The sequence below is a fragment of the Odocoileus virginianus genome, chromosome 17 (genome assembly GCF_023699985.2).
Source record: "Odocoileus virginianus isolate 20LAN1187 ecotype Illinois chromosome 17, Ovbor_1.2, whole genome shotgun sequence".
Lineage (NCBI taxonomy): Eukaryota > Metazoa > Chordata > Mammalia > Artiodactyla > Cervidae > Odocoileus > Odocoileus virginianus.
Genome location: NC_069690.1, coordinates 23,201,367 through 23,229,303, shown reverse-complemented (window position 1 = coordinate 23,229,303; position 27,937 = coordinate 23,201,367). Strand labels below are relative to the sequence as shown.

The 27,937-nt window shown below is 43.1% G+C and overlaps 1 protein-coding gene across 2 annotated transcripts; it reads left to right on the top strand.

Annotated features, from left to right (window-relative positions):
- The first annotated feature begins 479 nt into the window (after nt 1-479).
- On the top strand, nt 480-27,629 carry NCBP3 (nuclear cap binding subunit 3). 2 transcript variants are annotated; one of them, XM_070478879.1, is made up of 14 exons: nt 599-687; nt 2,153-2,415; nt 2,808-2,873; nt 4,744-4,849; nt 12,895-13,020; nt 15,098-15,226; nt 15,440-15,516; nt 16,261-16,369; nt 18,941-19,040; nt 19,370-19,473; nt 21,653-21,938; nt 23,312-23,466; nt 24,893-25,054; nt 25,876-27,629. In XM_070478879.1, the coding sequence occupies exons 4-14, from the start codon at nt 4,837-4,839 to the stop codon at nt 26,109-26,111; spliced, it is 1,497 nt and encodes a 498-aa protein (XP_070334980.1). In that variant the 5' UTR covers nt 599-687; nt 2,153-2,415; nt 2,808-2,873; nt 4,744-4,836; the 3' UTR covers nt 26,112-27,629. The 2 variants fall into 2 exon arrangements, with proteins under 2 accessions (XP_070334979.1, XP_070334980.1); XM_070478878.1 differs by lacking the exon at nt 2,153-2,415 and having other exon boundaries at nt 480-687.
- The last annotated feature ends 308 nt before the right edge of the window (nt 27,630-27,937 follow it).

Genomic DNA, 27,937 nt, shown 5'->3' with positions numbered 1-27,937 from the left:
GTCATAGCTCTTCTTCCAAGGAGCAAGCGTCTTAATTTCGTGGCTGCAGTCACAGTCCGCAGTGATTTTGGAGCCCAAGAAAATAAAACCTGTCACTGTTTCCAGTTTTTCCCCATCTATTTGCATGAAATGATGGAACTGGATGCCACGATCTTAGTTTTTTGAATGCTGAGTTTTAAGCTAGCTTTTTCACTCTCCTCTTTCACCCTCATGAAGAGACGGTGTAGCTATATTCTAAGCCCAGACTGCACTAGGCAGTCCGCCCAGGCACTGTCCCCTCCATCAGGCCCTGCCCAGGTTTCCCAGTCGGCCCCGCCTCCTCTTCACCAGATACAGCTCAAACCGGCCCCGCGTCCCTCCCGTCACCAGGGGACGCCAGCGCCTAAGAAGGCTTTCTGGCCGCAGAAGGCGACGCTCTAGGTAGCGGCGGCTGCTCCGTGGCCAGTAGCAGCGGCGCTCTAGCCCTCAGTGTGCCGGGCGGGCTCTCGGTGGTGCGGCCGGCGGGCGGCGATGGCGGCCGTACGCGGCCTGCGAGTGTCGGTGAAGGCGGAGGCCCCGGCGGGGCCGGCCTTGGGGCTCCCGTCACCTGAAGCGGGTTTGGACCGAGGCGAACCGGAGCCCATGGAGGTGGAGGAGGGCGAACTGGAGGTCGTGCCGGTTCGGCGCTCGCTGAAGGAACTGATCCCGGTACGGGCGGGGGGCGGGGGCGAGGAGGTCGCAGAGCTAGTGTCCCGCGCCCGAGCGGGCCGGAAGGGGAGGTGGCCGGGGCCGGGGGGAAGTCTGGGTAAGGGCGCACAGGGGCGAGCGCCCGGGGGGCGGGGGCGCCAGAGGGAGCAGAGACGGGGGAGCGAGAGAAAGGACGCCCGGGCGCCCGGAAATGGGTGTTAAGGGGGCTGGAGGAGGAGGGGTCGGAGAGACTGGGGCGGGGGGGTAGTTGAGGGCACCCCGTCCGAGCCGCTCTGTGCAAGAGGGCGAGTGAGGAGGGGTAGGGCTTGTCTGGGGGGTGCAGTTTGAGATAAAGAGGGAAGCCCCCCTCTCCCCAGGCGGGGACACAACCTGGAGCGGCCCAGAAGGAACTGTCGGGCAGGGGGGCGCGGGCATCCTGCTCCGGTTTAGCCGGTGTTTGTTGAACTGAGCACCCGCGGTTTCCCTCGGGCTTGTCAGATGCAGAAACTTGGTGTTTCTGTTGTGATTTGAGGGTCATCTCGTCCCCGCGCGCCTCCACTGCTACACCGTGCCTCCAGCATCTCACCCTTCGTGGAACCAGAACATCAGCGAGCCAGCAGTGGTCCTTGGTCCCTCTTTTCTGTCACAATAGGAATAACGGGAGGTGTTTTGCTTGTGGTTTGGTGGTCTGATGTCTGGTTCTTAGGGCTGGTCTCAGGCCTGTGTGGCTCTTCTCGTGTATCGGTACTTAATTTCTCATCTGACCTGGTCAACTTTTTAACCACATGTCTGCAAGTGTTGCTTTTAAACTGAAATTATGGAAGAAAGTTTTTTAAAAAAATGTAGGAGCAGTACAGATTGTAAATTATAATGACTCTGGCAACAACAGTTAACATAGTGGTTTACATGTTATCATTTAAATATCACGGAAGTTGTGAAGTAGATGTTGTCATCCCTTCATTCATTCCGTTGGACGTGTACTGTTGCATCCCCACACTTTGTGGCAGGCACAGTCCTAGCTGCTTGATCAAGATCAAGATCAGTCTCTGTCCTGGAGTTTATGTTCCAGTTGGGCGCCACAGGTTAACTAGTAATTTCCCATAGTGGTGAATGCTGTGGAGAGAATAAAACATGTTAATGGGATGGAAGAGTGAAGAGGGAAGCTGTGGAGAGCAGGAAGCAGAATGGCACAGGATCACCAGAAAAGTCCTCTGAGATAGTGACATTTCAGCTGGACCCTAAGTGACAGAAAGGAGCCAGCCATGTGCAGATCTGGAAGAGTTTGTTCCCAGCAGGGGCAGTTTAGTAAACCCAGAGGCTCTGAGATGGGAACAAGATTGTTTTATTGGAGAAATGGAAAGTTCTGTAGCACAAGTGGGAGAGCAGTAAAAGAGGTCAGAAAGGTAGGTAGATGCCACAGAAGAAGCCTAGGTCCAGAGAGGCCAGGGGACTTGTACAGTGTCTTCTTTCTTTTTTTTTTTTTTAGTTCTACCAGTTTATTGCTACCAACCCATCTCCCTCCACCCTCGTGCACACATGCTCAGTCATGTAATCCCATGGACTTCAGCCCGCCAGACTCCTCTGTCCATGGATTTTTCCAGGCAAGAATACTGGAGTGGGTTGCCATTTCCTTCTCCATGTACAGTGTCTTCTAACCAGTGAACCTTAGATCTGTGATTTGAGTCCCCCAGCTGCCAAATCTCATCCTGTTTTCATTGCACGGTTCATCATTTCCCTCAGAAGGTCGAGGTGAGCCTAGACTTTCTGCTTTTCAGTGAAGACTTGAGCCCCATCTGGTGGCCTGGCACAATGAATTTGTCCAGTCTGGGCTGGGGAGATGAGTGACTGTACCTTATCTTGGATATTTCTCACGAACGTCTTTGAATTTTCATTTACACGGATACCTTCAGTAGATGGAATTACTTTAGGTTGTGGACAGGCTCTGATTTAGAATGGTAGAGTGGTTGATTGCTACCATGGAGTCGCTGGGACAGGCTTCCTCATAATAAAGGGTTGTCAGAGTGGGGAACAGATTGCTGAAAAGAAGACTATCTAGAAGGAATGGGTTGTCAGGCTGTTGTTTATCATGCGCTTGTCCTCAGTTGCCTGTTAGCATTTCTCACCCATCCCCTTCATGTTAGGACACAAGCAGAAGATATGAAAACAAGGCTGGCAGTTTCATCACCGGAATTGATGTCACCTCCAAGGTAAGATACACCATGATTCATTTATTCATTTTGAGAAGCGGTTGAACTTAATGAGCAAGTCCCTGGGACTTGTAGAACAGCAGTTATTCATTACCACCTTTTTTGTTGTTGTTGGATTAAGCCTCTTTAAGTTTATATTTTGTGTTTCACAGTGATGCCTGAGACCATTCAGGCAGCATTTGTGTGTTCTTGAATCCATGAGAAGATAAAATCACTAGACACTTGTGCTTAACCATGTCCAAGAAAAAGTTCTGTTTGTTCCTTTTACATATATGTACATTTGGCTGTGTCACGTCTTAGTTGGGGCACGTGGGATCTTTTGTTGCTGAGCACAGGCTTGGCTGCCCTGCAGCGTGTGGGATCTTAGTTCCCTGATCAGGGATAGAACCTGGGTCCCCTGCATTGGCGGATGTCCCTATCCATTTTTTAAAAAATGTGTGACCTGTTTCCACTTTAAATGAAGCAAAGCATAAAAGTGTCTGGCACATAGTAGGCCTTTAGTAAATGTCTTTATTCCTTACTGATTGAGGCCTAGAAAAATAGACTTTCATGAATATGTGGCTAAACTTTGAAGGCCAGGCAGACTGAACTGTTTTCACTGCCTGGGAGTGTTACCTTTTATCTAGTGATTGCTATTACTAGATTACCAGCTTCATTGGAACTCTTCACAGAACCAGACATATTATTTTCCTTACAATCAGTACTTATTTGTTGCTTTAATTGGTGATGATATTCAGCTTAAACATTCTTTCTGATTTTAATGTGTGCCATTTAAAGAGTTCAGTTACAACTCTGAATAAATAACACTGTGTTACTATATTGGATGTATGAAAGCAAAAATAAAAATAAGTATGTCATGCTTTTTTGTGTTTTATCTGGGTCTCAATCTGTCTCAAATTACTTAAAGGCAAAAAGAAAGAACTGATCATCTTTTTTGATAGGAAAATAGAATGAAGTGAAGGTGTTTTCTTACTGAAACTGAAGAAGCAGTATGCAATCCTGTTTTTAAGCCTACACAATTTTATTATTATTTGAAACAAATATATGGGGGAAAGGGTGGTAGCCAAGAATTGATACTTTGGTTGTTACCAAAGGAAGGTAAACTAGTTGTTTCCAGTGGGAAGACTTCAGTGGAGAAAATTAACATAACTATTGGGAAATAACAGAAGTGTTGCTGCCTTACCAATCCCCACAAGCTTTCTATAGTCAGACCTTCAATTAGTGTGGTAAAGTCAATATACAATTAGTGAAGGTTCCAAAGAGCTATCACAAACCCACAGTTGGACCTGGGTATATTTTAGCTCTTGGAGAAAAAAAAACAAAATTAGGAAGCTGATTATTTGGTTTTTCAGAAAGCATCAGTGCTTGTCACTTCAAGAAGAAAACTGGCAATTCTGTGGACACAAGTTTAGAATAGAGGAGAGCGTTTCTTGACTTCAGTGTTATTTTTAAGCACAGAAAAAGCTTTAGGGAGTGGACTGCTCAGGCAGACATAACGTGATAGGTGTGATTACCATGCACACAGACGATGTGAAATGGGGGTGGTGGTGGGGCTGCTAGAAATAGCACTGAGAAGATCTGCCCCTTACTAGCTGAGGTACCCCTCGCAAACATTTAAATTTTTTTGTGCCTCAGTTTCTGCACAGATACATTGATAGGCACCGAGTCATCCTAGAAATTATGACAGATTGCAGCACTGTTAGTGTCCACTCTCTCAGTCATTGCGAATATCCTGTTCTTTGCAAAAATGAGGAAAGGCACAATGTTGTTTATATCTTCTGAGTTACTTGTCGCCGTTGTATCATTTGATGTTTATGATTTAACTCTCCTCCACATTTCACTTCTTTGGCTTTTTTTCTGTACCTTCTAGGAAGCGATTGAAAAGAAGGAACAGCGAGCCAAGCGCTTCCATTTTCGATCAGAAGTAAATCTTGCCCAAAGAAATGTAGCCTTGGACCGAGACATGATGAAGAAAGGTACAGGGTGTTTGGGGGTAGTTTTCCACAGTTTCCTTGCCACGACCTTGCACTTCTGGCCTCACCTCACATGGAACTTGTGAATTCGCCATTTCTGAGGTGGCCTGTTAATGAGGAGCTGCATTAGCTGTGTCTCAGTGTTGTGTGTGTGTGTGTGTGTGTGTGTGTGTGTATTCATTTGGCTGTGTCAGGACTTTCAGGAGACTGTCTGTCTAAGGAGCCCCAGAGAACATCATGGAGTTGGTGGCAGATCGGCGATTAGAATTGTGGCTCTGTGGGACTCTTACTCATTTTCTGCTTTATTGTTCACTTTTCTTTGCCTTTAAATGTAGCAGGAGTGTGTCGCAGTGAGACTCTTTTAAGGGAGTCAGATTGGTGAGGGATACCGTTAATACTTCTGTTGATACAGTTTTGTGATTTTACTTTATTTTTGTGTTTTGTTAGGGTTAAGTAGTTTGCTTCCTGAAACTCACCCTGAATTCTTAAATAATAATCTACCCCAGTTTTTGAAGACAGTTTATAAATAGAAGGGAAAATTATTGCTTCCCTTTTAGTGAGTTCACAGCCATGTTTATTATTCCATAAATGCAAATGATCTCCCTTTGTTGTATTTGCAAATTTGAGACTTGGCAAACAGATTAATAGGCAGCCCTCTGAATGCACGTTAAAGGTCTGTGCTCTGCTGTGTGAGTTTCTCTAGGTTTGCCTATTTGATAAAAACATGTTGAATGAATGAAAGAATAGCTACTATTTGTTGGGAACTTGCTCTCTTATGAGGTACTGTGTTAATTAGCACATTACATATTTGTTTTGTACACATTTCTCACAACAACCCCACGAGAAATGTATTTTTATCCCTATTTTACAAAGAAGGAAACAGGCTCAAAGAAATTAAATAAATGCACAGGTTTACACAACTAGTAAAAGTGGAGTCAGGATTAGAACCCAGGTTTATCTGACTCTAAAGCCTTGCTCTTAACTGCTTTGCTCTGTAGCCTTACGGTGTATGACGTGCTAGCAGAGACCCAGACCTCCTTGGTCCTTCCCAGTGGTCAGAGTAGCTCGACTCTGGATGCCACTTCACTGATTTTTTTTTTTTTTTAATTAAAAGCTTTTAGATGATTAGAAAACCCCATTATACAGTTACAAATGTAAGGCAAAATAGTCATCAAAATGAAAAGTCACATTATGTCCATAGTTACATCAGACCATCTTAGGGTTATTAGATGTCATCAGTTTAAGAAGAGGCGTCACATGGAATTGTTGAAGGTGTTTGCAGACTTGGAGAGAGCCCTTTCCTTGAAATGGGGATGTCCACCACGGGAAGCCTTCCACTAATGAAGAGGGGAGTGCTCTGCAGACCCAGCAGTTAGACCGATTATGAAATGCCGCGTAGGAGTGAGCCCAGGACAGAAAGGCATTGTCTTGAGGATCAAATGGCAGACTCAGGAGTTTTGGAGTCAGCAGAAGTAAGCTCACATAGATTATCAGGCCCATCTTGTCCTGAAGAATCCCAGACGAGCCCCCAAGATGAAAGGTTGTTGCTGAATCACGCAAAGACGTCGGGGTTCTTGGCCTCCGGAGGAGAAGAATTTGATCCGGGGCCAGAAACTGGATCGCTCAGAGCTTTTGTGTAATAAAGTTTTATTAAAGTGTAAAGGAGATAGAGAAAGCTTCTGACATAGACATCAGAAGGGGGTAGAAAGAATACCCCCACTTCACTGTTTTTATTATGCATCATGTTCAATTTGGAAACGTGATCTTGCTTGCCTCACAGGCTAGGTTTCCAGGCATCTGCTCGAGTGGTTGTTTGTTTCAGGAAAAGTCCTGTGAAGGCCAGGGCCAGCTGTGCAGCTGGCCGTTCGTGTGCCTGCACACTGGACCCACACAGACGTCTGAGGCCTCTCCCACAGCTCCACCTTGAAAGCACTGTGGTTTCACCACGCCTGTTTACTTCTAGTCCTGGGTGCACTCCATGTGACATCTTGCCTCTGATCTCGTTCATGCCTGTCACCCTGCTGATTTGTCCTTCCTTGTCCCACACTTTGTCTGGTTCAGGTGTCATTCCCTCTGCAGCATCCCTGATTACCCACGTCAGTCTCTCTTCCCGCCTGTGCTGGGGCTCTTCTGAGCCTGGAGCCCTCCTGGGATCCAGTCTCAGTTCCTTAGTGAACGTGGGCAAGTTGGTAAGCCTTTTTAGGTCTCATTCTCTTTGTTGATAAAATGGGAATATGATACCCTCCTGAATAGGATCTCTTCTTTTGGGGTTAAATTTTAATTTAAAAAAAATGCTTTTTGAAAAACAATCTTGATCTCATGATTCTGAAGATACTCATAAAAGACCGTAGATCTCCCTGGTCTATCAGTGGCTCGTTACAACCTGTTTTTGGCCCAGAAGGCAGCATGGCTTCAAACTGTGTTCTTGAACTTCAGAGAACCCTGCTGCCTTTCCCAGATCAATTTAAATTAGAGTGGGGGGTAGGTTTGGATAAATCTCAAAGTTACTATTTTTTCATCTCCCCTGGTGATTCTGTTGTATAGTCAGAGTTAACTGTACCCTAAGAGCGTGGGTTCTGAAGCCTGACTGTCTGTGTTCAAATCTTGACTTGTCACCTTCTAATGTGATCTTAGGCAAGTTATTTAGTCTCTAAGAACCTCAGTATCTTCATCTGGAAAGTCAGGTTAACTTAGTTCTTAAAGGGTTGTTGGGAGGTTGTTAGGATTTCTAGAGTGTTGTCTGACACATAGTAAATGTTAGTTATTACTATTATCTGGCGTTCTCCATCTTCCAGACAGCCATTTAAGTGGCCCAGCCTCTTGTGAGAATGGGGACATTGGAATAAACATCTTGATTCCTGCAGCCACAGTAAGGTATCAGGTTATTTCTTCTTATTAATATCAACAGTAGTGAACTATACCATTCTATAAGTGCTCACCACGTGCCAGTCACTCTGCTATGTGGTTAATGTACCCTTTCAGCAACCCCGTTGCAGGGAAAGTTTTATCATTTCTATTTTACTGGTGGGGAAAGGAAGATGCTGAGAGGTTGAGAAACTTGCCCAAGGTCCCTCAGGGAGTAAGGAGTAAGACTGACTGAGAAGTCTGGTCTGACTGAAGTCTGTATTCTTGACATCTCTGCTAGTTTCAGGGATGCGGTGTGCTAGACCAGTCTGTACTGAATGACCTGCTCCTCTTGAGTGACTGGGTGTTAAGCAGCTTGGATCTTTTTATCTCCAAGATCAGTGCCCTTGTGGTTGGAAGGGACCTTAGGAGTCATCTGGGTCCCGTATCCTACCCAGTGCTGCAGACATTTAGGCGAAGTTCCCGGCGGTCTCTGGCCTCTGCCTGAACAGTTCCTAGTGGTGGCATGAGAGCTATTTATGAAGCGGTCAGTCTTGTTTTTGGATACATCTTCATGTTGAAAAGAAATTGCTTTCTAGTAATTTCTATCTGTTAGTTGCTACATAACTCTTAGAACAACATTAAGTCATTTCCTCATTCACACAATAACTCTTCAGGTGAAGGAATGGGCAGCCTGTTCCCCTGGACTGTCTCACGTGACAAGACTCTCTGGTCTCCCTCCCCTAGAGCCTCCTCAGTTTCTTGCTGTCCTTCACCAGATGAGGTGCAGATTCCAGATTTGGTTGGATTTGTGGAGTGCTTGGCAGGACTCTGACCATGGTCTCTGTCCTGGCCACTTCATAGTAGTCATCTTCTAGTCAACCAGGGCACCATTTCTTTCCCCCAGGAACTGCACCTGTCGAAAGAGTCTTTCTCATTGTGTCCTTAAAAAACTTGCCTTTTTATTTATCCCAGTTAAGTTCCATCATGATTTCAAGACTCTGTTTTAGCCTGTGGAGTTATGTTCATTTTAATTCTGCCCTTCAACATTTTAGCTATGCTCCTCCCTTTGGTATGGCTTCTGCATGTTCATCCAGTTGTTGGTAAATGTCAAACAGGATAATCCTGTATCATGCCATGACACACAGATCCATGAATGATAGTCTTATTCTATTTTCTGGCCCATCTCTCATTTTATTGTCATGGGGATCTAGATGATGTGCCTTAACAAACTTGAGGTAGAACACCGTCTGTGGTCTTCTTTGAATTTCTTGGACTGCTAATCCAGTCAGGAAAGAGAAGAGGTTAGCTGGCTTGCTGCTTGGGAAAGACTTTCCTGTGGGAAAGACTTGGTTTCTTAAGGGATCAGAGATTCTGTCTAAGCTGTTTTTTAAAAATTTCTGAGAATGACAGTCTTTTTAATCTGTTTGGGAATTTCTCTTTTTCTTTTATGAAAGTCAGTATGGGATTAGTCCTTAAGGATTTAAGGTACCTTGCTCCTTCCCTGCAACCTCTTAGAGATTATTACCCAATTGTGAAATCACTGCTTCGTGTTTTAGTGTCAGTACAGTGGGGTGTAACTCTAAACTAGATGGTTTGAATCTATTAAAACGATTCCTTGGGGACTTTCCTGTTAGTCCAGTGATTAAGACTCTGTTGCCAATGCAGGGAGTATGGGTTCGATCCCTCGTCAGGGAACTAAGATCCCATATGCCACAGAGCGAGGCCAAAAGATTAAAACAAAACAAAACAAAACTATTTCTAAAGCCCTTGTCACCTGTCTTGGGTTTTGGTTCTTAATGAGAGCTGCTTCTGTCCATTAGTATTGTAGCGAAATTGATCAACAGTCCTGCCCTTTTTCCTGCATCATTTTCCCAAAGCAATGTTACTCCAAACACATGGAAATAAAACCAACCATCAGCATTTTTGTTGAGCCTGTTGGCTCTGGACTATAACCTTTTCTTCTTTAGATGTTAGACAGTTCATGTCCACCAAAGAACATTTGGAGAATGAAGTAAGAAGAAAAGTTGCCCACAGTCCTTCTGATCTTTTGAGTATGGACTTTATTTTTGTTTTCCCCTTTGTAGTCATGCTGCTTTCTTTCTCTTCACTTGACAGTCTGTCATCGGCACTTTCTATGTTGTCTTAGAGCCTGACACAGTTTTTCAGATTCTTACATCTATTATCTTATATTTTTTAATTTGCCCTTTATCCATCTCCCGTATGTGTTCTTTGGCAAGTCATGCTCAGCTAAACTTTGCTGCTTTCTCTTTTCTTGGGATCACCTCTCATACTCTGAGTTACTGTATTTAGTGTCTTCCAGGTTTTTTGATCATTCTGATCTTAGGCTTGTACTGACTACTACTTCTTTGGATTTTCAGAAATCTGCTTTCCTAAAAACTTGAGTTTCGTGTGCTGTGCTTAGTAGCTCAGTTGTGTCTGACTCTTTGTGACCCCATGGACTGTAGCCTGCCAGGCTCTTCTGTCCATGGGAGTTCCCCAAGCAAGAATACTGGGTGGGTTGCCACATCCCCTCCTCCAGGGGATCTTCCCAACCCAGGGATCAAATCCAGGTCTCCTGCACTGCAGGCAGATTCTTGACTGTCTGAGCCACCAAGGATCCCTTTGTGTACTGCTCCCTGTCAGTAATTGGGATCTTCCCTGTTGGAAGGGAAGATGATTCCCTCACCCCCTTGCTTGTGGTCAGCACTTGGTGAATACCTAGTTCTCATTCCCCACTTCATCTGTTTACTGCCACCTCAGCAGTTAGTCCTTGCTCATCAGCTGGGCCTAAATTTAGGTGCCATCTTTGTCGCTTTGTTTTAAGCAGTGACATTGTCAGCAAGGTGACAAAGTGTTGACATTTTGCTTTGGCAGGCTTCCATCGTATCTTGAGCTTGTCTCACATATGATTAAATCCTTCTTCATATCAGCATCTCCAAGACCTGCTCCTTAGTCCGCTTCCTCTGCCTTCACCAGGAACTCTCCTTGTTGTTTATTACCTTCTTCAGAACCAGCTCTTTACTTCTCATAGGATTTTTTTCTTCTGAAATCATGGCATTTAGTTTGAAGAACTGAAAAAGTTCCCTGGGCTACCCCTTCAGTTTCCCACCCTGCGTGTTAGAGTCACTCTGCATGGCCAGTGTGGCTTCCGCCTCATTTGGGTCTCTGCTCATGTTTTTTTAATTTTTAAAAAAATAATTATTTATGTATTTATTTGTTTGACTATTCCAGGTGTTAGTTGCACCATGCGAACTCTTACTGAGGCATGTGGGATCTAATTCCCTGACCGGGGATCAGTCTTGCCCCCTGCATTGGGAGCGTGGAGTCTTAGCTCCTGGACCACCGGAGAAGTCCTTCTGCTCATTGTTGTACGGCTGGGCACTAATAAGGACTAGTGCTAGGACTCATAAATCTTGATATCTCTGTCTTCATGAATCTGAGTTGGCAGAAAGATACTTAACCTGATTTATTCTGGCCACATCGAATGGGCTCCCATTAAACCTATCTTTTACTCTTTAAAATGACCCCCCCCCAAAAATGGAATTTTTATCTGGAAGTGTTCACGTGTATTTCGGGTTTGTTTTAAATAAAATATGACATATAAAAGCATCCTTAGGAGTCGTGGATGTTGAATTCTTGACAGAACTGCTTTGGAATAGCTGGGGAGAGAAGGGATACAGAGAGCTTACAGAGGTCCTGGTATTATATATAATGTTTTATTTGCCTCACATCATTTTAGGAATTAAAGCATAAAGCTAGGTGGTGGATCTAAGATATTTTAAAAAATATCTTTTCTTTGTGGATGTATTTGCCTATTTCACAATTAAAAAGATTAAATAATGTGCTTCAGGTGTTTACTAAAAAATTAACACACAGTTCTGGTAATGCTGGGATTCCTTTTGACCACAGCCTTCAGCCTTTCTTCCTTCCCAGAGGTAAGAGCTATTATCAGTGTGGACTGAATTATTCCAGACTTTTTTTTCTAGATATTTGTGTAAATAAATATATACCTTTAGAAAGTATATGATGATATTTATGTTTTTTTAATGTATGTATTTTTCTGAATCTTTTTTTTCACTCAGCAGTGTGTCTTAGAATCTTTCCGTGGTATGTGATAAATTATCTCTTTGTTTTTAACTGCTTGCTTACTGTTCTATGACTATCATATGGGTAAACCATGATTCATTTGATATGGATAAGCCATAATTTATTACTTTGATAGCTACTGGGTTATTAAAATAGTCCTGCAACGAACATCTCTGTGTGAGCCACTCTGTGAACCCATGTGTTAGGACGGATATTGAAGAGAATTCCTAAGCCTGTTAGTTACATTTGTAATAGGTACTCTGAGTTGCCCTTCAGAGTGGCTGTGCCAGTTCACACTCCCACCAGCAGAGGCAGTGGCTCATCTTGCCACTAACATACTAAAAGACTTAAGTTAAAACATCTATCTGGTCAGTGGAAACTGATAATCTTGTCTTAAGGTGGATTTTCCTGATCGGTAGTAAGGCCAACCATCTCTTGACATGTTTATTGGCCTTTTCTCTTTCTTTTTGTGTGAATTGCCTGCTCCTGTCCTTTGCCCATTTCTGTTTGGGACTGTCATTTTCTTACTGATTTGTAGGATTTCTTTACTCCAGTTTCAGACTTTGCTTTGCATTCAAGGGCAGTGTCTCTTTTTTTCAGAATTGTCTGGACTAATACAGGTTTCTCTTTGACATACTTTTACAAAATGTTAGAATCAGTTTATCAAGTTCAGTGTATAATCCTGTTGTATTTGATATTCCTTTAATTACTACAGGTCATTTTGAGGCGGAGTTATCGTGTATATTATGAGCACCACTTGTTTAATCTTTTTCAGCCTAATAAGCCCATTCTGAATTAAGTCATTTGTTTAATGCTCTTGTTGTGTGATAAAAACTTAAAGTTTGCCTTGCTGTCAAGTCTTATTTTCTCTTGAAATAATTGTCATCTCTTTCAGCATATTCTTTTTTATTTTTTTGCAATGCAACATGTGGGATCTCAGTTCCCCGGCCAGGGGTGGGACTTGTACCTCCCTGCAGTAGAAGCACAGAGTCCTAACCACTGGTGTATTTCTCTTTAAAATACATGTTATCTGAACTGTCATAAAGGGGTACTGGCGGGATGTGCAGCAGCAGGTGGGAAAATTCTCTCATCTTTTCTGTGTCCTGTTTTCCTAGCAATCCCCAAAGTGAGACTGGAGACAATCTACATTTGCGGAGTAGATGAGATGAGCACCCAGGATGTCTTTTCCTATTTTAAAGAATATCCTCCGGCTCACATCGAGTGGTTGGATGATACCTCCTGTAAGTACCCCCAAGTCTTCTGTTGAATATGCTTTCATATATGATTTTAAAAGAGTTCTTGACATCTCAAATGGTGAATGATTGTGGCCAGACTGTGTTTAACCTCTGCCTTCAGCCCAGGAGAGAAAAACTCCCCACTGATGAGAACCAGAGTCCTTGTACATTAGCCAGCCTGTCATAGCATTTTCCGTAAGTGTTCCGAGTCAGCTCAGAGGTGGTGGTCAGGCCCCTGGGAGGTTGGTTGCTGGCGTCTGAATCCAGGTACACAGTTGAGACCTCTCCTCACACCCACAGTTTCCCAGCAAAGGTGTGAGTCCAGCTACACAGCCTTGGGGCTGCCTTTCCAGGGCTTTCAACTTTGTCATTGCAGCCGCTTTTCAGAGTGCTGTCTCTGACCTGGAACCAGACCAGAACCCTCTGAGCTGTGCCAGGCCTCTCAGCTCTGCTTGCCCTGGTCTGTTCTCTCGAGCGTCATCTGCTGGCCCTCATCTGGGGCTGTTCCACTTGTGAGCCAGCTGTGATTTCTGACTTACATCCCTACTCCAAGTCTAGCCTGACATTTGGTACCCACTCTGCTGGCTTCTGGTCCTGACTGACTTCTAGTCTGGCTTCACTTTCTGCCAGCATGCTGACCTGGTTTTCCCGGTTTTTCTGGCTGCTTTCTTTAGATGTTAAATCACCAAAAGAAGAAACATGACTGAGTTAAAAGATTTTTCTCCTTTTTTCTGTTTGCTTAACTTAGACCATCCAGATCAGGGGTTGGCAAACCTTTTTTTTGTTTGTTTTAATATAAAAGACTGGATAAAAAATACTGTAGGCTTTGCAGACCATACATATTCTCTGTGGAATCTACCCAGCTCTGCCATTGTAGCATGAAAACAGCCATAGACCATAAGATTGAAGGAGCCTGGCTGTTTTCTGTACAACTTTGTTTGCGAAAACAGGTGGCAGGCGTGTAGTTTATTGTATGTTAGTTGTAACTAAATAAAGTACAAATATAAGTAGATAAATGGATGGATGATGGATGAATGAATGAGTAATGGGTCATGGGCTGACTTTGCTAACACCTGATGTAACTAATTAAAACTATCTATCTAAGCGATGTTAGAGGGACCCTTAGCATCATCCAGCTCACTCCCTCTTGTTGTACATCAGAAACTGAGAAACAGAGGGGGGAAATTATCTGCTCAAGACCATGTAGCGTATTGGGCTTCCCTGGGGACTCAGTGGTAAAGAGTCTACCTGCCAGTGCAAGCGACCCAGGTTTGATCCCTTGAAGCAGGAAGATCCCCTGGGGAAGGAACTGGCAACCCACTCCAGTATTCTTGCCTGGGAAATCCCATGGACAGAGGAGCCTGGCAGCCGACAGTCCATGGGGTCACAAAAGATTCACATACGGCTTAGTGACTAAATAACAGCAACAACAATGTGGCATATTTTTAACAAAAAATGAGTATCTTTAGACCTACATTTTCCAAACTGAGATACAGGGGTAACTTGAGTTTGAGAAATGCTGCTTTAAAGTTGATCTTCTCAAAACTTTTTTTCTTGCTAAGTTCTCTTAAAGGAGCAGAATAAATTGGTTGCTGCAAAGCCAAGTGGCTGTCATGCCTCCATTCTATATATGCCATGGGTGCCCTCATCACCCACACTTTACAGTAGGGAAACATCATTTAGCATGTCTGGATGACAAGGAAGAACAGAGGGCTTCCATGTGAGGGGCAGAAAAATAAAGGATAAAGGACATTTATTTGACATTTTCATCATCATCTTCAGAAACTGCTGGCACTTATGTATAACACTTACTGTATGTCAGGCATTTTTAATACATAGAACTTTTTTTTATGGAGTACTTGACCATTATTTTGTGGGACCCAGTTTGGAATACTTCTCTAGGCTAATCTTATTAAAGAAGTTTTTACTACCAGGTTCTATACTTCCTTTCATTGGTTGGTCTGTACATTTATTGATGCCAGTCCGTAGCTGAATGATACTGTAGCAATGAATATAATATAGTCTCTGCTCTCAAGAAACTTAATCGCTTGGATGCGACGTGTTATTTTACATCTTATTTTAGGTAATGTGGTTTGGTTGGATGAAATGACGGCCGCGAGAGCCCTTATCAATATGAGTTCTCTGCCAGCCCTGGATAAGATAAGAAGCAAGGATGCCAATGAGGACAAGTCATCCGAGAAAAGTAAAAAAGGTAACTGACCACAGAGGAAGGACTTTGGGACTGAAGGTCCTAATCTTTACAATTTGAATTTCTGTATAGTATTATGTAGTATCTCATTGCCAGTTATTTCCGAAACAAGCTGTGATACTTTAGATCATTAATAAAGAGAAGGAGACAATGTTAGACTTTTAACGTATGTGAGATGGAGTGAAGATTCATCTTGTCTCTCATATTGCATTTTAGACAAGCAGGAAGACAGTTCTGATGACGATGAGGCTGAAGAAGGAGAAGTTGAAGATGAGAACTCAAGTGATGTAGAGGTCAGTAGAGGGCACAGGTGTCTGTGAGCTTTCATCGTAAACAGCTGCCTGCATCCTTGATACCTGAGCCTTAAAGGCTTAGGATAATAGGATGTTGTGTTCCGCTGACTTGCACCATTGCACCTCCTCAGGGGGGCCCAGGCTCTTGGCCTTTTATGTTCTTGTGGGTGTAATGAACGATTCATCTTGAGATCTTAGTACTCACACTTCTGTATGAAAGGAAATGGTTTTATTGAGAAAGACTTTGCAGTGCTATCTAATCAGTAAAATTAAGGAATAGCAAGTAATGGTGTATTTCCTAATGGCATATGTACTGTTGTTGGAAATATTGAAGTGTATTCATTTTTAAATTATTTATTAAGTGCCTACTATATACCAAATTCTAGGTGCTGGGGATATAGCGTCAAGCAAAACAAAGTCCTTGCCCTGTTGGAGCCTACATTCTAGTGGGGAAGACAGACAATACACAGATACGCAGATATGTAATGTAATGTCAGGAAGTGATGAGTGCTATGAAGAAAAGTAAAGAAGGGTAAGCGGATAGAGAATGATGGAGATGATTCTTTTAGACAAGGTGGTCAGGGAAGACCTCTGACTCAGACATTCTGCAGAGGAACTGGTGCTCTGATGCTTATGGGTTTTATTAAAAGTACATTGCTTTCTTAATCCATGGTATCTTTGCTACTGAATGAACATGAAGAAAGGCTTTAATTTTTATATCGAAAATGCTCTTTTTTTCTTAAGTTGGACACGTTGTCGCAGGTAGAAGAAGAGTCTCTGCTAAGAAACGACCTTCGTCCAGCTAACAAACTTGCTAAAGGAAATAGGTTATTCATGAGATTTGCTACAAAAGGTAAATGATAATTGGTATTGATTAAAAAAAATTTTTTTTAATTTGTTTATTTTTGGTTGTGCTGGCTCTTCCTTGCTGCTTGGGCTTTTCTCTAGTTTTGGCCAGTGGGGGCTCCTCATTGCGGTGGCTTCTCATGTTGTGAAGCGTGGGCTCCAGGGTGCCCAGGCTTCTTCAGTAGTACTTGTGTCTGGGCTCGGTGGTTGTCGCTTCTGGGCTCTTAGAACACAGTCTCAGTGGTTGTGGTGCAGGGGCTCAGCTGTTCCTTGGCATGTGGGGTCTTCCTTTATCAGGAATCGAAACCGTATCTTCTGCGTTGGCAGGCGGATTCTTTACCACTGAGCCACCAGGGAAGCCCCTGACTTTTATTTTTAATTGAAGTGATTTTTATTAAGTGACGCCTTCTCTTCTGAATTGGAACTTAGACCAAGTAATCTCAAAGATCCTTCAAATTGTAATATTCTGCACTTAACAAAATCGATGACTTGCTGCCTGAATTGGAATTTCAGACACTGAAAGTGGATAATAGCGATTTGTATACTTTTGTGATATCTGGCTAACATAAGTTATTTTCTGTTAAAGCTGGTTTGCCCCATATGCTTTTCAGCTAATTTATCTTTTGGACTATGAAAATTTTTAAAAATGTCATGTATCACGGCAGTGTCTTCCTAGACGTTGCTAATAGTACCATTCAGCTCTAATTCTCAGAAGAATTAAGTTAAAAGCCTATTAATAATTTATAAGACCTTTTATGCACAGTGATTTTGATATGCATTAATAATGTGGGGGGAGTTGTTTTGAGTCAATTGAGAGTTAATCGGAAATGACAACCCTTCACCCCTGAATACTTTAGTATTTCTGAAGAACAAGGACTTTGTTTTACACACAGTCATCAAAATCAGGAAATTTAACATCAGTGCCATACTATTATCCAATTCACAGTCTGTGTTCAGATTTTACCAGAACCCCCTCTGTGTATTTTAAAACTGCCTGGCACACATTGAGTGCAGTATGTTGGCAGTCTTTGATGATGGTGACTACAGCGACGATGATGATTGTCAAATAAACTTGGGTTATTCTTTATACTACTTCCCTGCTAAACTAGGATCCACTCCAGGACCGGGCGTTTAAGTCTGCCTTGTTCCCTTAGTATCCCTGAATGTGGAACTCCTCCTCTGCTTTGTTTTCCTTGACCGAGACATTTTTAAAGAGAACAGGCTCGTTATTTTGTAAGCTGCCTCTTAGTTTGGGTTTGTTTGATGTCTCCTCCTAATTAAGTTCGAGTTGTGCGTTTATACCATAGAAGTTGTGTCATAATCAGGAGGCACACTGTATTTATTGTCACCTTCCGGGGATGTTAGCCATTATCTCCTGGTTAAGGTAACAGTCATCAGGTTTCTCACTGGAAAGTTATTCTTTTTCTATTTTTAATTTGCAGTTTTGTGGAGAGATGCTTTGAGGCTGTGTAAATAGCCTGTTCCTCATCAGATTGCCATATAGTAGCTTTAGATCCATTGATGACTTTTTAATTCTCTGATTTACTAGTTGGCACTTAACTGTAAGGAAGAGCTTTCCCTTTTTACCCATTTATTAATGTATTTACCTGTTTTTTAAAAAATGCATTTACTTGTTTTTATTAGTTTAGATTCATGGAGTTTTATTCAACTGGCTATCATCTGTTCTGTCGTTATTTTGATTCACAAGTTATTTTGGATCTGATCAGTAGAGCCTCTTCACACTGTGTTGTTTTGACATGCCTGCATGATTCTTTGGGTACTTTCTTGCTATTATGGCACCAGGAACCATCTTGGTTTGCCATCTCAACTTGTACTTTCCTAGCCCCAGATCTGGAATCAGCTATTTCTCCAAGGAGCTGGTGGGCGTGTTTTTTGTAGGGTGCACATTCTGGTTTATGCCACTGGGTTTACCTGTAGCACTGGGTACATTCTCATCGGTATTCATCTTTTGTAGTGGGTGCGTGCCCAGGGAGTTGTCAAGAGGCCTTTATATTGTGAAAATATGTGTGTTCACTGATCACCTTTTCTTCCTGTTAACTGGCATTTTACCTTGATAAATGGGGGGTCTTTTCTCCTTTTGCTTATTTGAGTGCATGGTTTACCAAATACATGGACCTATGGATAACCGTTTCTTGGACCCTGATTCTATGTTACAGCGTGTCGTCATTCAGAAATGAATATCATCTTTCAGGGGCAGTGAAAGTGCCACCTCTTCTGAAAGCCTTTTTGATTCCTAAACACTGGTGATAACCTACACTCTCTTATGCTTCTTTGGAATTGTGGTGGTGGTGTTGTTATTGTTGCCGGTATTTTCTCTTTGAAGTCAGCTCCCTGACAGCAGCTTAACCTCATTGTCTCTGAGTTTTGCACCACCCTCTTGACACTGCACTGCTTTAGGAGGACTCAGAGTGGTCATAGTGCATCTTTCTCTTCTGTAGGCAGAGTGTGCTGATCTGATCCCAGCTATGAAAAACATTCTTTTTGTTTTTTCAAACCCACTCAACATTGCCTTCACACTCACAGGGAGTCCTTGGTAACTGTTGTAATTAATTTTTAGATGACAAAAAGGAACTTGGAGCAGCAAGGAGAAGTCAGTATTACATGAAATATGGGAATCCAAATTACGGAGGCATGAAAGGAATTCTTAGTAACTCTTGGTGAGTCCAAAACCTTAAATACAATAGTTTATATAGTACTTAAGCTTTTCATAATCCTTCAGGGAGCTACATTAGTTGGTATTCTTCAGCGGGTATTCTGCAGTGGACTGTCAACACCATGTGTGGATGGACGTGAAGGAAGACAAGAAGAAAGAGCTCAAGGCTTTTACCTGTGGTAAATGGTGTGAGAATGCTGAGTTTCAGTTTCATGCGCTGTGTCTCTGTGTCAGCACCTAACGTCACATCAGGGTGTAGTTGACATTAACTAGTGGACGTCGAGGCCCTTCCTCTTGGTTTTTGATTCTGTGCTTATTTTGGCGATGTTGCAGGAAGCGGAGATACCATTCCCGTCGCATTCAGCGGGATGTTATTAAGAAGAGAGCCCTGATTGGGGACGACGTTGGCCTGACGTCCTATAAACACCGACATTCCGGTAGTTGCCTGCTCAGCTCTTGGGTAGACACATGTTTGGCTCCCGAAATGACATTTTTATCCTTAATACAGTCCTTTAAGGTTCCAAACTTTATCATCCTCTCTTCCTTGCCCTCACCCTCTGCCAACATATAGGAAAGTAAGTCAAGTCACAATTAATTTGAAATTGCCCCTACAAAGAGGTCAAATGATTTTATAAAAGCTATTCTAACAATAAAGGCGAAATGTAGGAAAAATTAGAACTTTTCCTAAGGAATCTAATTTTCCTATTAATAACAAAAGCTGCATGAAAAAAATTTTTAATTATTTTGTCAGATGAGTTGATTTTATTGTTCTTTTGTCTGATGATGAAAATGAGCTGCTGTGTCTAGTACTTTGCTTATTGGCTTGTGCACGTGAATGCTGCAGTGAAGTGGGATACAACGTGGGTTTCATTTTGTTTTTTCCATCTGTCTTTTTTCTTTTCTTCTTTTTCTGTTCTTCTGTCTCCCCCTCCCACCCTTCAAATCTCCCTTTCTTCCCCCCTTTCTTTCTTTTAGTGCTTATTCTTTTTTTTTTTTTCATATTCTTTAAAAAAATTTTTTTCTATTGGAGTATAGTTGATTTACAATATAGTTATAGTTTCCAATGTACAGCAAAGTAGATCAGCTATACATATACATATATCCACTCTTTTTTAGATTATTTTCCCATATAGGCCATTTCAGAGTATTGTATAGAGCTCCTTGTGCTATACAGGAGGTTTTTATTATTTATCTATTTTATATATGTCTGTGTCCTCAGTCCCTCAGTAGTACCTGACTCTTTGCGACCCCATGGACTGTAACCTGCTAGGCTCCTCTGTCCATGGGGTTTCCCAGGCAAGAATACTGGACTGGGTTGCCATTTCCTACTCCAGTGCTTATTCTTAAAGAGCTGTTTTCATTATATATTATAGAGATTTGTTTTTATGTTGAAACCGATCTGTGAAAATCTACATGCTTTGTAGAACCAGTCAAGTCAGTGTACAAACACAGAATAACAGCATACACTTTTATCTTTGTAGTAGGGACAGAGAGAGGTGAAATCTATACATTTTAACTTAATGTGAATGTCCAAAGTTGGATATTTGAAATCTACATCTTAATGCACATACTTTTCTGTTAGACAGTTAAGCTTTTCCAATTTCACTTACTTTAAGATATTTTTATCATATAATCTTAATATTCATATCAAAGAAATTAAAAAGCAAAAAGATAAGAACTGATTTCATTTTACATTTTTCTTGTTTCTTTTCACAATAAATGTAACTGTTGTGGACATATATTTTATATTATGCTTATTCATTTATAAGCATTTTTCCATAACCTTTAAAGGTACATTTCATTATTCATGGCAGTTATGTTCTGTAAAGTCACCGTGATCATTGAAAACCATTCAGAGACCCTTAATCACACTTGTTGTCAACTGATCAATATAGAATCTTAATTTGATATATGTTTCTGATTAAGGACACCTTATTTAATACATGTTGATTTATTAATGTTGAACTCAAGGGCAGCAGCCCTGGAACTCACACCCGAATAAAGCTTGTCTCACACATGTATTTTCTCCATAAGGCACATCGCAGCCTTCTTGTGTTTAGAAACACTAGACAGCTTTGGAATTATGCTCAGAGGCTGTTTGTAACAGGGAAATCATCAATAAAAATCACAATGGTGTTAAAAAGTAGCACTCACAGACTGCAAAAAGCACAGTTGTTTACAGTGTTTGAGAGCTGCAACATAAAGGCAGGACACAAGCTTGTTTCCCTGCAACTGGGAACTTGCATGGCTGGTGTCTCAATTTTTTGCTGCTCCTGTGCATGTCCACAAATGACCACAAAAGTGCCATGGGTGTTGGTTGTGGAATTACAGATAAAATTGGGAGATTCATAAATCTAGAATCTCTGAATAATGATGAGGGTCTGTATTTTAGATAACTTTGTAAAATTGCATCAGGCTGCTAGGCCATCCTTTACCTAGGTGTTCATGTATTGTAAGGATCAGAATGGTAACCAGATCAGCACTGCTAGAGACAGTGCTCCAGTAAACTCTTAGGATGGAAATCTCATCTTCTGAAAAGGTCACTGTTGCAGAAGAGAAAATCAGGTGTTAGTATTGGTGCTTTTACTAACAGCGATTTTTGGTTAAACTCCTCAGGACTGGTGCACGTTCCTGAGGAGCCTATTGAGGAGGAGGAGGAGGAGGAGGAGGACCAGGACATGGATGCTGAGGACAGAGTGGTGGTGGAGTGCCACGAAGAGCCCGCGGCCCGCAGGCAGGCCCGGGAGCGGAGCGTGTCCAGGCGGTCCAGTGCCAGCAGCTCAGACTCTGATGAGATGGACTATGATCTAGAGCTGAAGATGATTTCCACTCCTTCGCCAAAGAAGAGCATGAAAATGACCATGTATGCTGATGAGGTGGAATCTCAGTTGAAAAATATCAGGTAAAAATATTCTTTACTTTTTATCACTGCTAGCTTTTAATTTGATTGAAATCCAATTACTAACTTCTTCTTAGTACCTCTTAATTTTATTATCACTTTTATCGGTTCTAATTTCAGCCCTTTATAAAATTTGAGTAAAAGCATCTGGTTTTTCCTCTTAATGAACAAGAAGTGATCCTTGTTAAAAAACTATGAATGATACAGAAGGTGAAGTCACCTGTAATCTCGTCCTCCCCTAAGAGAGTGACTGTTAGCAGTTGGGTGAATAACTTTCTTGTCAGCTTTATGTGTATATATAACATATGGGGAAATTATAGATACATTTGTACAAAAATTAAGTTACACTGTTTATATTGTTTTGAAATACGCTTTTTCCATTTAATATAGTGTAGACATTTGCTCTTTTTTCAACACCCTGTGGCCTGAAGGATACTAGTTCCCTGACCAGGGATTGAACCCGGGCCCTCAGCAGTGAAAGCATAGAGTCTTAACCACCGGACCACCAGAGAATTCCCTCGACTTCTGTTTTCTTACTGTTGCACTAATTAGGTACATTCCAGCTATTGTGCAAAACAACACACATGCTTTCAAATGTATGGCTAAACTTCTTCCTGTAAGATTTTACCCACTCACATTACCACCTGTTACCTAGATATTCACCAGCCTTAGGTATTATCACTGTGATTTTTGGTATTCGTGGACAAAGAAGTACAGCTGTTTTAATATGCATTCTTTGATGACTAGTGGGGCTGAGCAGATTCCTGAGGGCAGAGATCATAGGCATGTCTCAGAGGGCTGGGGGCTGGGGTGCTCTCTTAAAAGAGTTCCTAATGGTGTGTTTGGGAAAAGAGGAGAAGAAACTTGTAAGCTGGTTCATTTGTATGGCTTTGTTCACATCCTTAGTTTTTAGAGAACTTTCCAATGGCAGATGCTGCCAGAATAATGCCGTTGCCCTGACACAGTGGGAGAGGTCTTCCCTTTAAAGAAAGGGATTGCAGGCTGTCTTATATCTTGACTGCAACCAGCTCACAGCCGGGAGAAGCAGAGGCCTTCGGTCCTTCGCAGGCCTCTACTTAGGCCTCTGTCCCAGGAGAAGGGCAGGCGCGGTCACGTGCTCTGCAGTCGCGCTCAGATACTGCGTGTGGAAACCACCCCGGAAAACTCGGGGGGCTGCTCACCCCAGCTGGCCTCCTTAGCAAGCCGGTCGTGACTTTTGTGAGCAGATAACTACTGGTGTATGGTGTTGTTAAGTGAATGTTGGCCGTATTAGATTGGGTTTCTTAAATTTTTTTCCAAAGTGTGTGAGATTGTTGTGTGAGTGTTGTCCCACAGTTCAAGTTGCTTAACTGTACCCCCGCCTCTCTTTTTTTAAGGAACTCCATGAGGGCAGATACTTTATCCACAAGCAATATAAAAAACCGAATTGGTAGCAAATTACCAGCTGAGAAATTTGCAGATGTCAGACATTTGTTAGATGAAAAACGTCAGCACACACGTCCACGGCCAGCTGGCAGCAGCACTAAAACAGGTATTGTTCACTTGTGTTTCTGGGCTCGATCCTGAGTTCCAGAGAGCAGATGCGGACAGGGGAGGTTCTTGAATAAAACACTGCCATTTGGGGACCAGTTTAATTGTCCTGATTCATCAGTTACAAATTTTGGGTTAGGCACTGGAACTTGAGGGCATGAAATTTCATCAGATTTTTGTAATACCAGCTTTTGATATTTTTGTCCCAACAGTGATTTTACTCTGTATGTCATTGGTATACATAAGGGTAATAGAAATTAGGTCGAATTATTGTATAAATGGTTAAGAATTTGAACTGGTTAGTTTATATGTGGAGACATGCACATAGTAGGCCATACCCGCTGTGTGCCAGGGCTAGGCACTGGGGGTGTCATAAGTCTTCACAGGGGATGCCCGCTCATCATAGACTCAGATGGAGCAGCATAAGGGCACATACTCAGGTAATTCTGCCTGAAGCTGAATGGAGTGAGTGGTCTGGTAGGCACTATGAGCAGTGGGCTGTGGGAGCAAAGAGGGGAGTGGGTCTTTTGGGGGAACACCTGTGGTGGGAGGCGTCTCAGAGCACATGGCAGTGGAATGAGGCCTCTGAGAGGAAATAGGATCTCAGTCAGCAAACCTAGTTCTTTGAGGTGGGAAGTAACCTGATCTTATATCTCTCTTAGATAAAACTTGGTGGTAGTGTAGGGTGCCATAGAGTTAAGTAAGTAACAAGGTCCTGAACTAGATCAGAGACGGTGGAGGAACTGATGAAAATGTCCAGCCTTGTGAAGGAGGAAGACTCAGCACTGGGAGGAAAGGGGAAGAAGGCGTGGGGCTCAGGCCTGAGGGGCTGGAAGATGGGGGCGCTGTTCTCAGCAGAGCGAGGTGGGAGAAGGCCCAGCACAGGGACTTGTTCATGAATGTTTGTGTTGTTCCCATTATTGTGAGAAAGCTCCAGAGGATTGGCAGATTCCGGAGGGGTTGGAGGAAAAGCAGACTTGATTTGGGACAGCTTCCCTTGATCCTTTGCTTTTTGTTAGTCTCATTACCGTTATTGTTCAGTGTGACAATCTTTATTGACTAGCTTCTTATATGTTCAAAGAGTGGGGCTTCTGCCCTCAGGGAGCTTACAGTATTTCTCATTAGCTGCACTGTTTGTTAATTATTTGCTCTTGATTCTACTATTTAAAGAAAAAAAGACAATTCTGCCTCAGAAATTCCTTTCTAGAGCAGTCAGCCAAGGTTTCCCCCTACTGTGAGCCCCTGTGGGTTCTCATTTGAATTTTCTTGGGCTGTATAGAGGGAAGGCTTTTAGAAGCTTGGTTGTGCTGGGCCCCATGTCCTCACTTGGGGAGATTTGACATCAGGTCCTATAGAGATCTCAGGTTGGCAGTATAGATGGCAAAGTATGCTCACATGGTCACAGAAGTGCTTTTTTCTTTTTCTAGATATACGCCAGCGATTAGGAAAAAGACCATATTCTCCAGAAAAGGCTTTCAGTAGTAATCCAGTTGTTCGGAGAGAGCCCTTTTCTGATGTACATAGTAGGCTGGGTGTTCCCAGGCAGGATGTTAAAGGCCTCTACTCTGATACTCGAGAGAAGAAGTCAGGTTGGTAACAGTGGGAACTGCTGGGGAGGGAACGGGGTAAGAGTAGAGACCATGGGTGTGGCATGGAAATACTTTGTTAATACACGGACAGAGCAGCACAGGACAAGAATAAATGAGTCTTCCCTCTTCCATGATAATCATCATCGTGATGATGATGATGGCAACTGTGTGGAAAACGTAGAAAGCAGGAAAGAGACTCAGACCTGATTCTTTGTGTTTGACACAAATACTTTTCAGTTTCCTGCTATTCCAACCTTTGCCCATATACAAACCGTACTTTTTTCGTATAGCATTTTATCATGGTCATTTTTCCATATAAGTTATAGCCTTTATAAATAAAACTTTTAATTGGCTTATCATGTGGCTATGCTCTGAAATGCTATGTATTTGTCTATTGTCAAATACTAACGTTTTAGAAAGTAGACGTTTCAGAAGTTGACAGCGTAACAGGTCCATGAATTTGCAGCATGCTGTAGGCAGGGGTGGCCTGGGAATGGCCCACTCCTGGCAGAAAGCAGTTGTACACAGAGGTTGTCTCAGCAGACAGGGGCAGAGGGAACACAGGCTCCCAGCTCATTCTGATGTGTCGGGGAGGGGGGGGAGGCGGGGAGGGCATGTCCCCGAGCTGGGAGGATCTCTCGGCAGATCCAGTTCCCTCAGTCTGCCGGCAGGGAACTGGGCGGACCTGCCCAGCACTGCTCCCTGAACCCCCAGGAAGTGCCCCAGAAGCCCCAACCCCCAGTGTTGCCTGCACATGAGGGCTTGCATTGCCCCTGCTCAGCATCGACTGCCAGAGCTGAAATGCCTTCTCACCCACACAGGTAGTTTATGGACTCGCTTAGGATCTGCACCCAAGACCAAAGAAAAGAACATGAAGAAAGGGGATCACAGGGCGCCGGGCACAGAGGAAGATGACTCGGAGCTGCAGAGGGCATGGGGGGCTCTGATTAAGGAGAAGGAACAGTCTCGCCAAAAGAAGAGCCGCTTAGATAACTTGCCATCTCTCCAGATCGAAGTCAGTCGGGAAAGCAGCTCTGGCTCAGAGGCTGAGTCCTGATGCCCTGGGGGCCGAGGCGGCCACCCTGAAACCTGACAGTCTTGCGTAGGGCGGGGCGCACAGTAGGACCCCCCCTCGGGAGTTGGCGCCCCTCCCCTCTTGCTCATGCAGTCACCCTCCGCTCTTGCTACTTCAGCAAGACGTCTTAGGAAACGTGACCTGTTTTGAAGGGCATCCATCTAATCTTTTTGCTGCAGAGTTACAATTCTGGGCCCTCCATTCTTTTCCCACCACCCCACAAGCTTTACCCATTGAGGAAAAGGCAGCCCTCCAGATTTTGTAGACATTTTTTTCGTAATATTTTTAACATTATGTCTTTTAAGAGAAAAGTTTTACACAGTTCATCCAAAGAGCAGAGAACTGAACTTCTCACTATTGCCTTGGCCCTGACAGCTTTACCAGCACCCTTTTTCCAAGAAAAGTCAATTCCCAGGTGCTTATCGGACAGCCTTCGAGAGGAAAAGACTGGGGAAGCTGCCAGCTCACCCTTCCAGGATTCTGGCATGGGGCCTGACTCACATGGACCTGACCTCAGAGGTGCAGCTGTGCCGCCCGGGTAGATCAGAGCCGCAGCCCCGACCGCCCTTCGTTCCTCCCCGGGGATCTCTGTCAGGAGCCTCGTTAGCAATCAGCTTGAAGTGAGGATCAAGTTCAGTGCTGTGGGGTTTTTAGGAACAAAAAACTGTGACTTCTGGATTTGGGGTGGATTTTCGTGCTAGGGGTGGGGTCATGGGTTAATGTTGAACAATTTGTAAGTCTGTATTATGTTTAAAAAATATTGATGATTTGAAAGTTTAAATTTTTAATTTTTATATGTGAAAATACTTCCTGTTGGCCTCCAGGGAAGCTCAAGTGGTGTCTTATGTGCTGTTAAATATATATTATATACTTTGGAAGAAGGCAAAGAGAGGCGTCTCATTTTTAGAGGATCCTAACTGTAGAGTCTGTCTGTTATACATAGAGTTTAAGTTGTTCCACTGAAATCAGGAAAACCTACCCCCTGAGATGGGAATCTGTTGTCTATGATCACTTCAGAAGTGATGCACTGCTACATATTCTTTCTGTCTCCCACGTTCTGGCACCTGAGGACATCTTCAAAACTGGCAAATAAGATAATAGTTACAGAAATTTTAGTTTGTTTATTTCTAGTCTCCTTTCAGATTATTTTAACCTTGAAAAGGCCTTAGATTCTTTGGTCTTCCTGTCTTGATTTTTATTTTAAAGTATTTAATGTTTGTATTCCTCTGCAGGCTTAAAAATAGTGTTTTAACTTCACTTCAGTAGAGCTTAGGAGTTAAAGAGAATAAAGCCCTTGCTCCTTGTGTGATGTCACAAGCCCTCACCTGCCTGGAATGTTTAGCACCCAGTGTGGCTCGGGGCTCTAGAGATCTTTGCTCGCCACTGAGCCAGTGGTCACACTAATGGTTGATGGCACTGTGGTGTGATTGAAGGCGGAATGAATGCTGTGGTTTAATAAAGAAAGGGAAGGGTGGGGAGACTCGAGAGTTACAGCAAAAACTGTGTTGTCCGTATTTTGTTGGTTAACCTGCTTCTCCCCGCCCCCGCCATAGAAAGATGAGAACGTATAACCGTGATATGTTTCAGCTTCCTAGTAGGGTTCCTGGAAAGAGCTGGTTCTCGTTTCTCTGCCAGTTGAGACCTAAGGTCGCTGAGGTTTCTCAGCTCTTTGCCTCTGAAGCACGCAGCTGAGAACCAGGTTCTTGAAGAGCGGGGGAGGGTTTTGAGGGGGTTAGTCACATGAGAAGTGCAGGGGCTGTGGTTAGAGACGCCCCTCTGTTTCGTAGGCCGAGGCCTCAGTTTCCCCT

Bases quoted from the DNA above. Each gene is read 5' to 3' on its own strand.
- NCBP3 (XM_070478878.1), top strand. From the start codon at position 511: ATGGCGGCCGTACGCGGCCTGCGAGTGTCGGTGAAGGCGGAGGCCCCG. The intron at 4,850-12,894 runs GTACAGGGTGTT...CTGTTTTCCTAG, and splicing joins CCGAGACATGATGAAGAAAG to CAATCCCCAAAGTGAGACTG. The intron at 25,055-25,875 runs GTTGGTAACAGT...TCACCCACACAG, and splicing joins TACTCGAGAGAAGAAGTCAG to GTAGTTTATGGACTCGCTTA.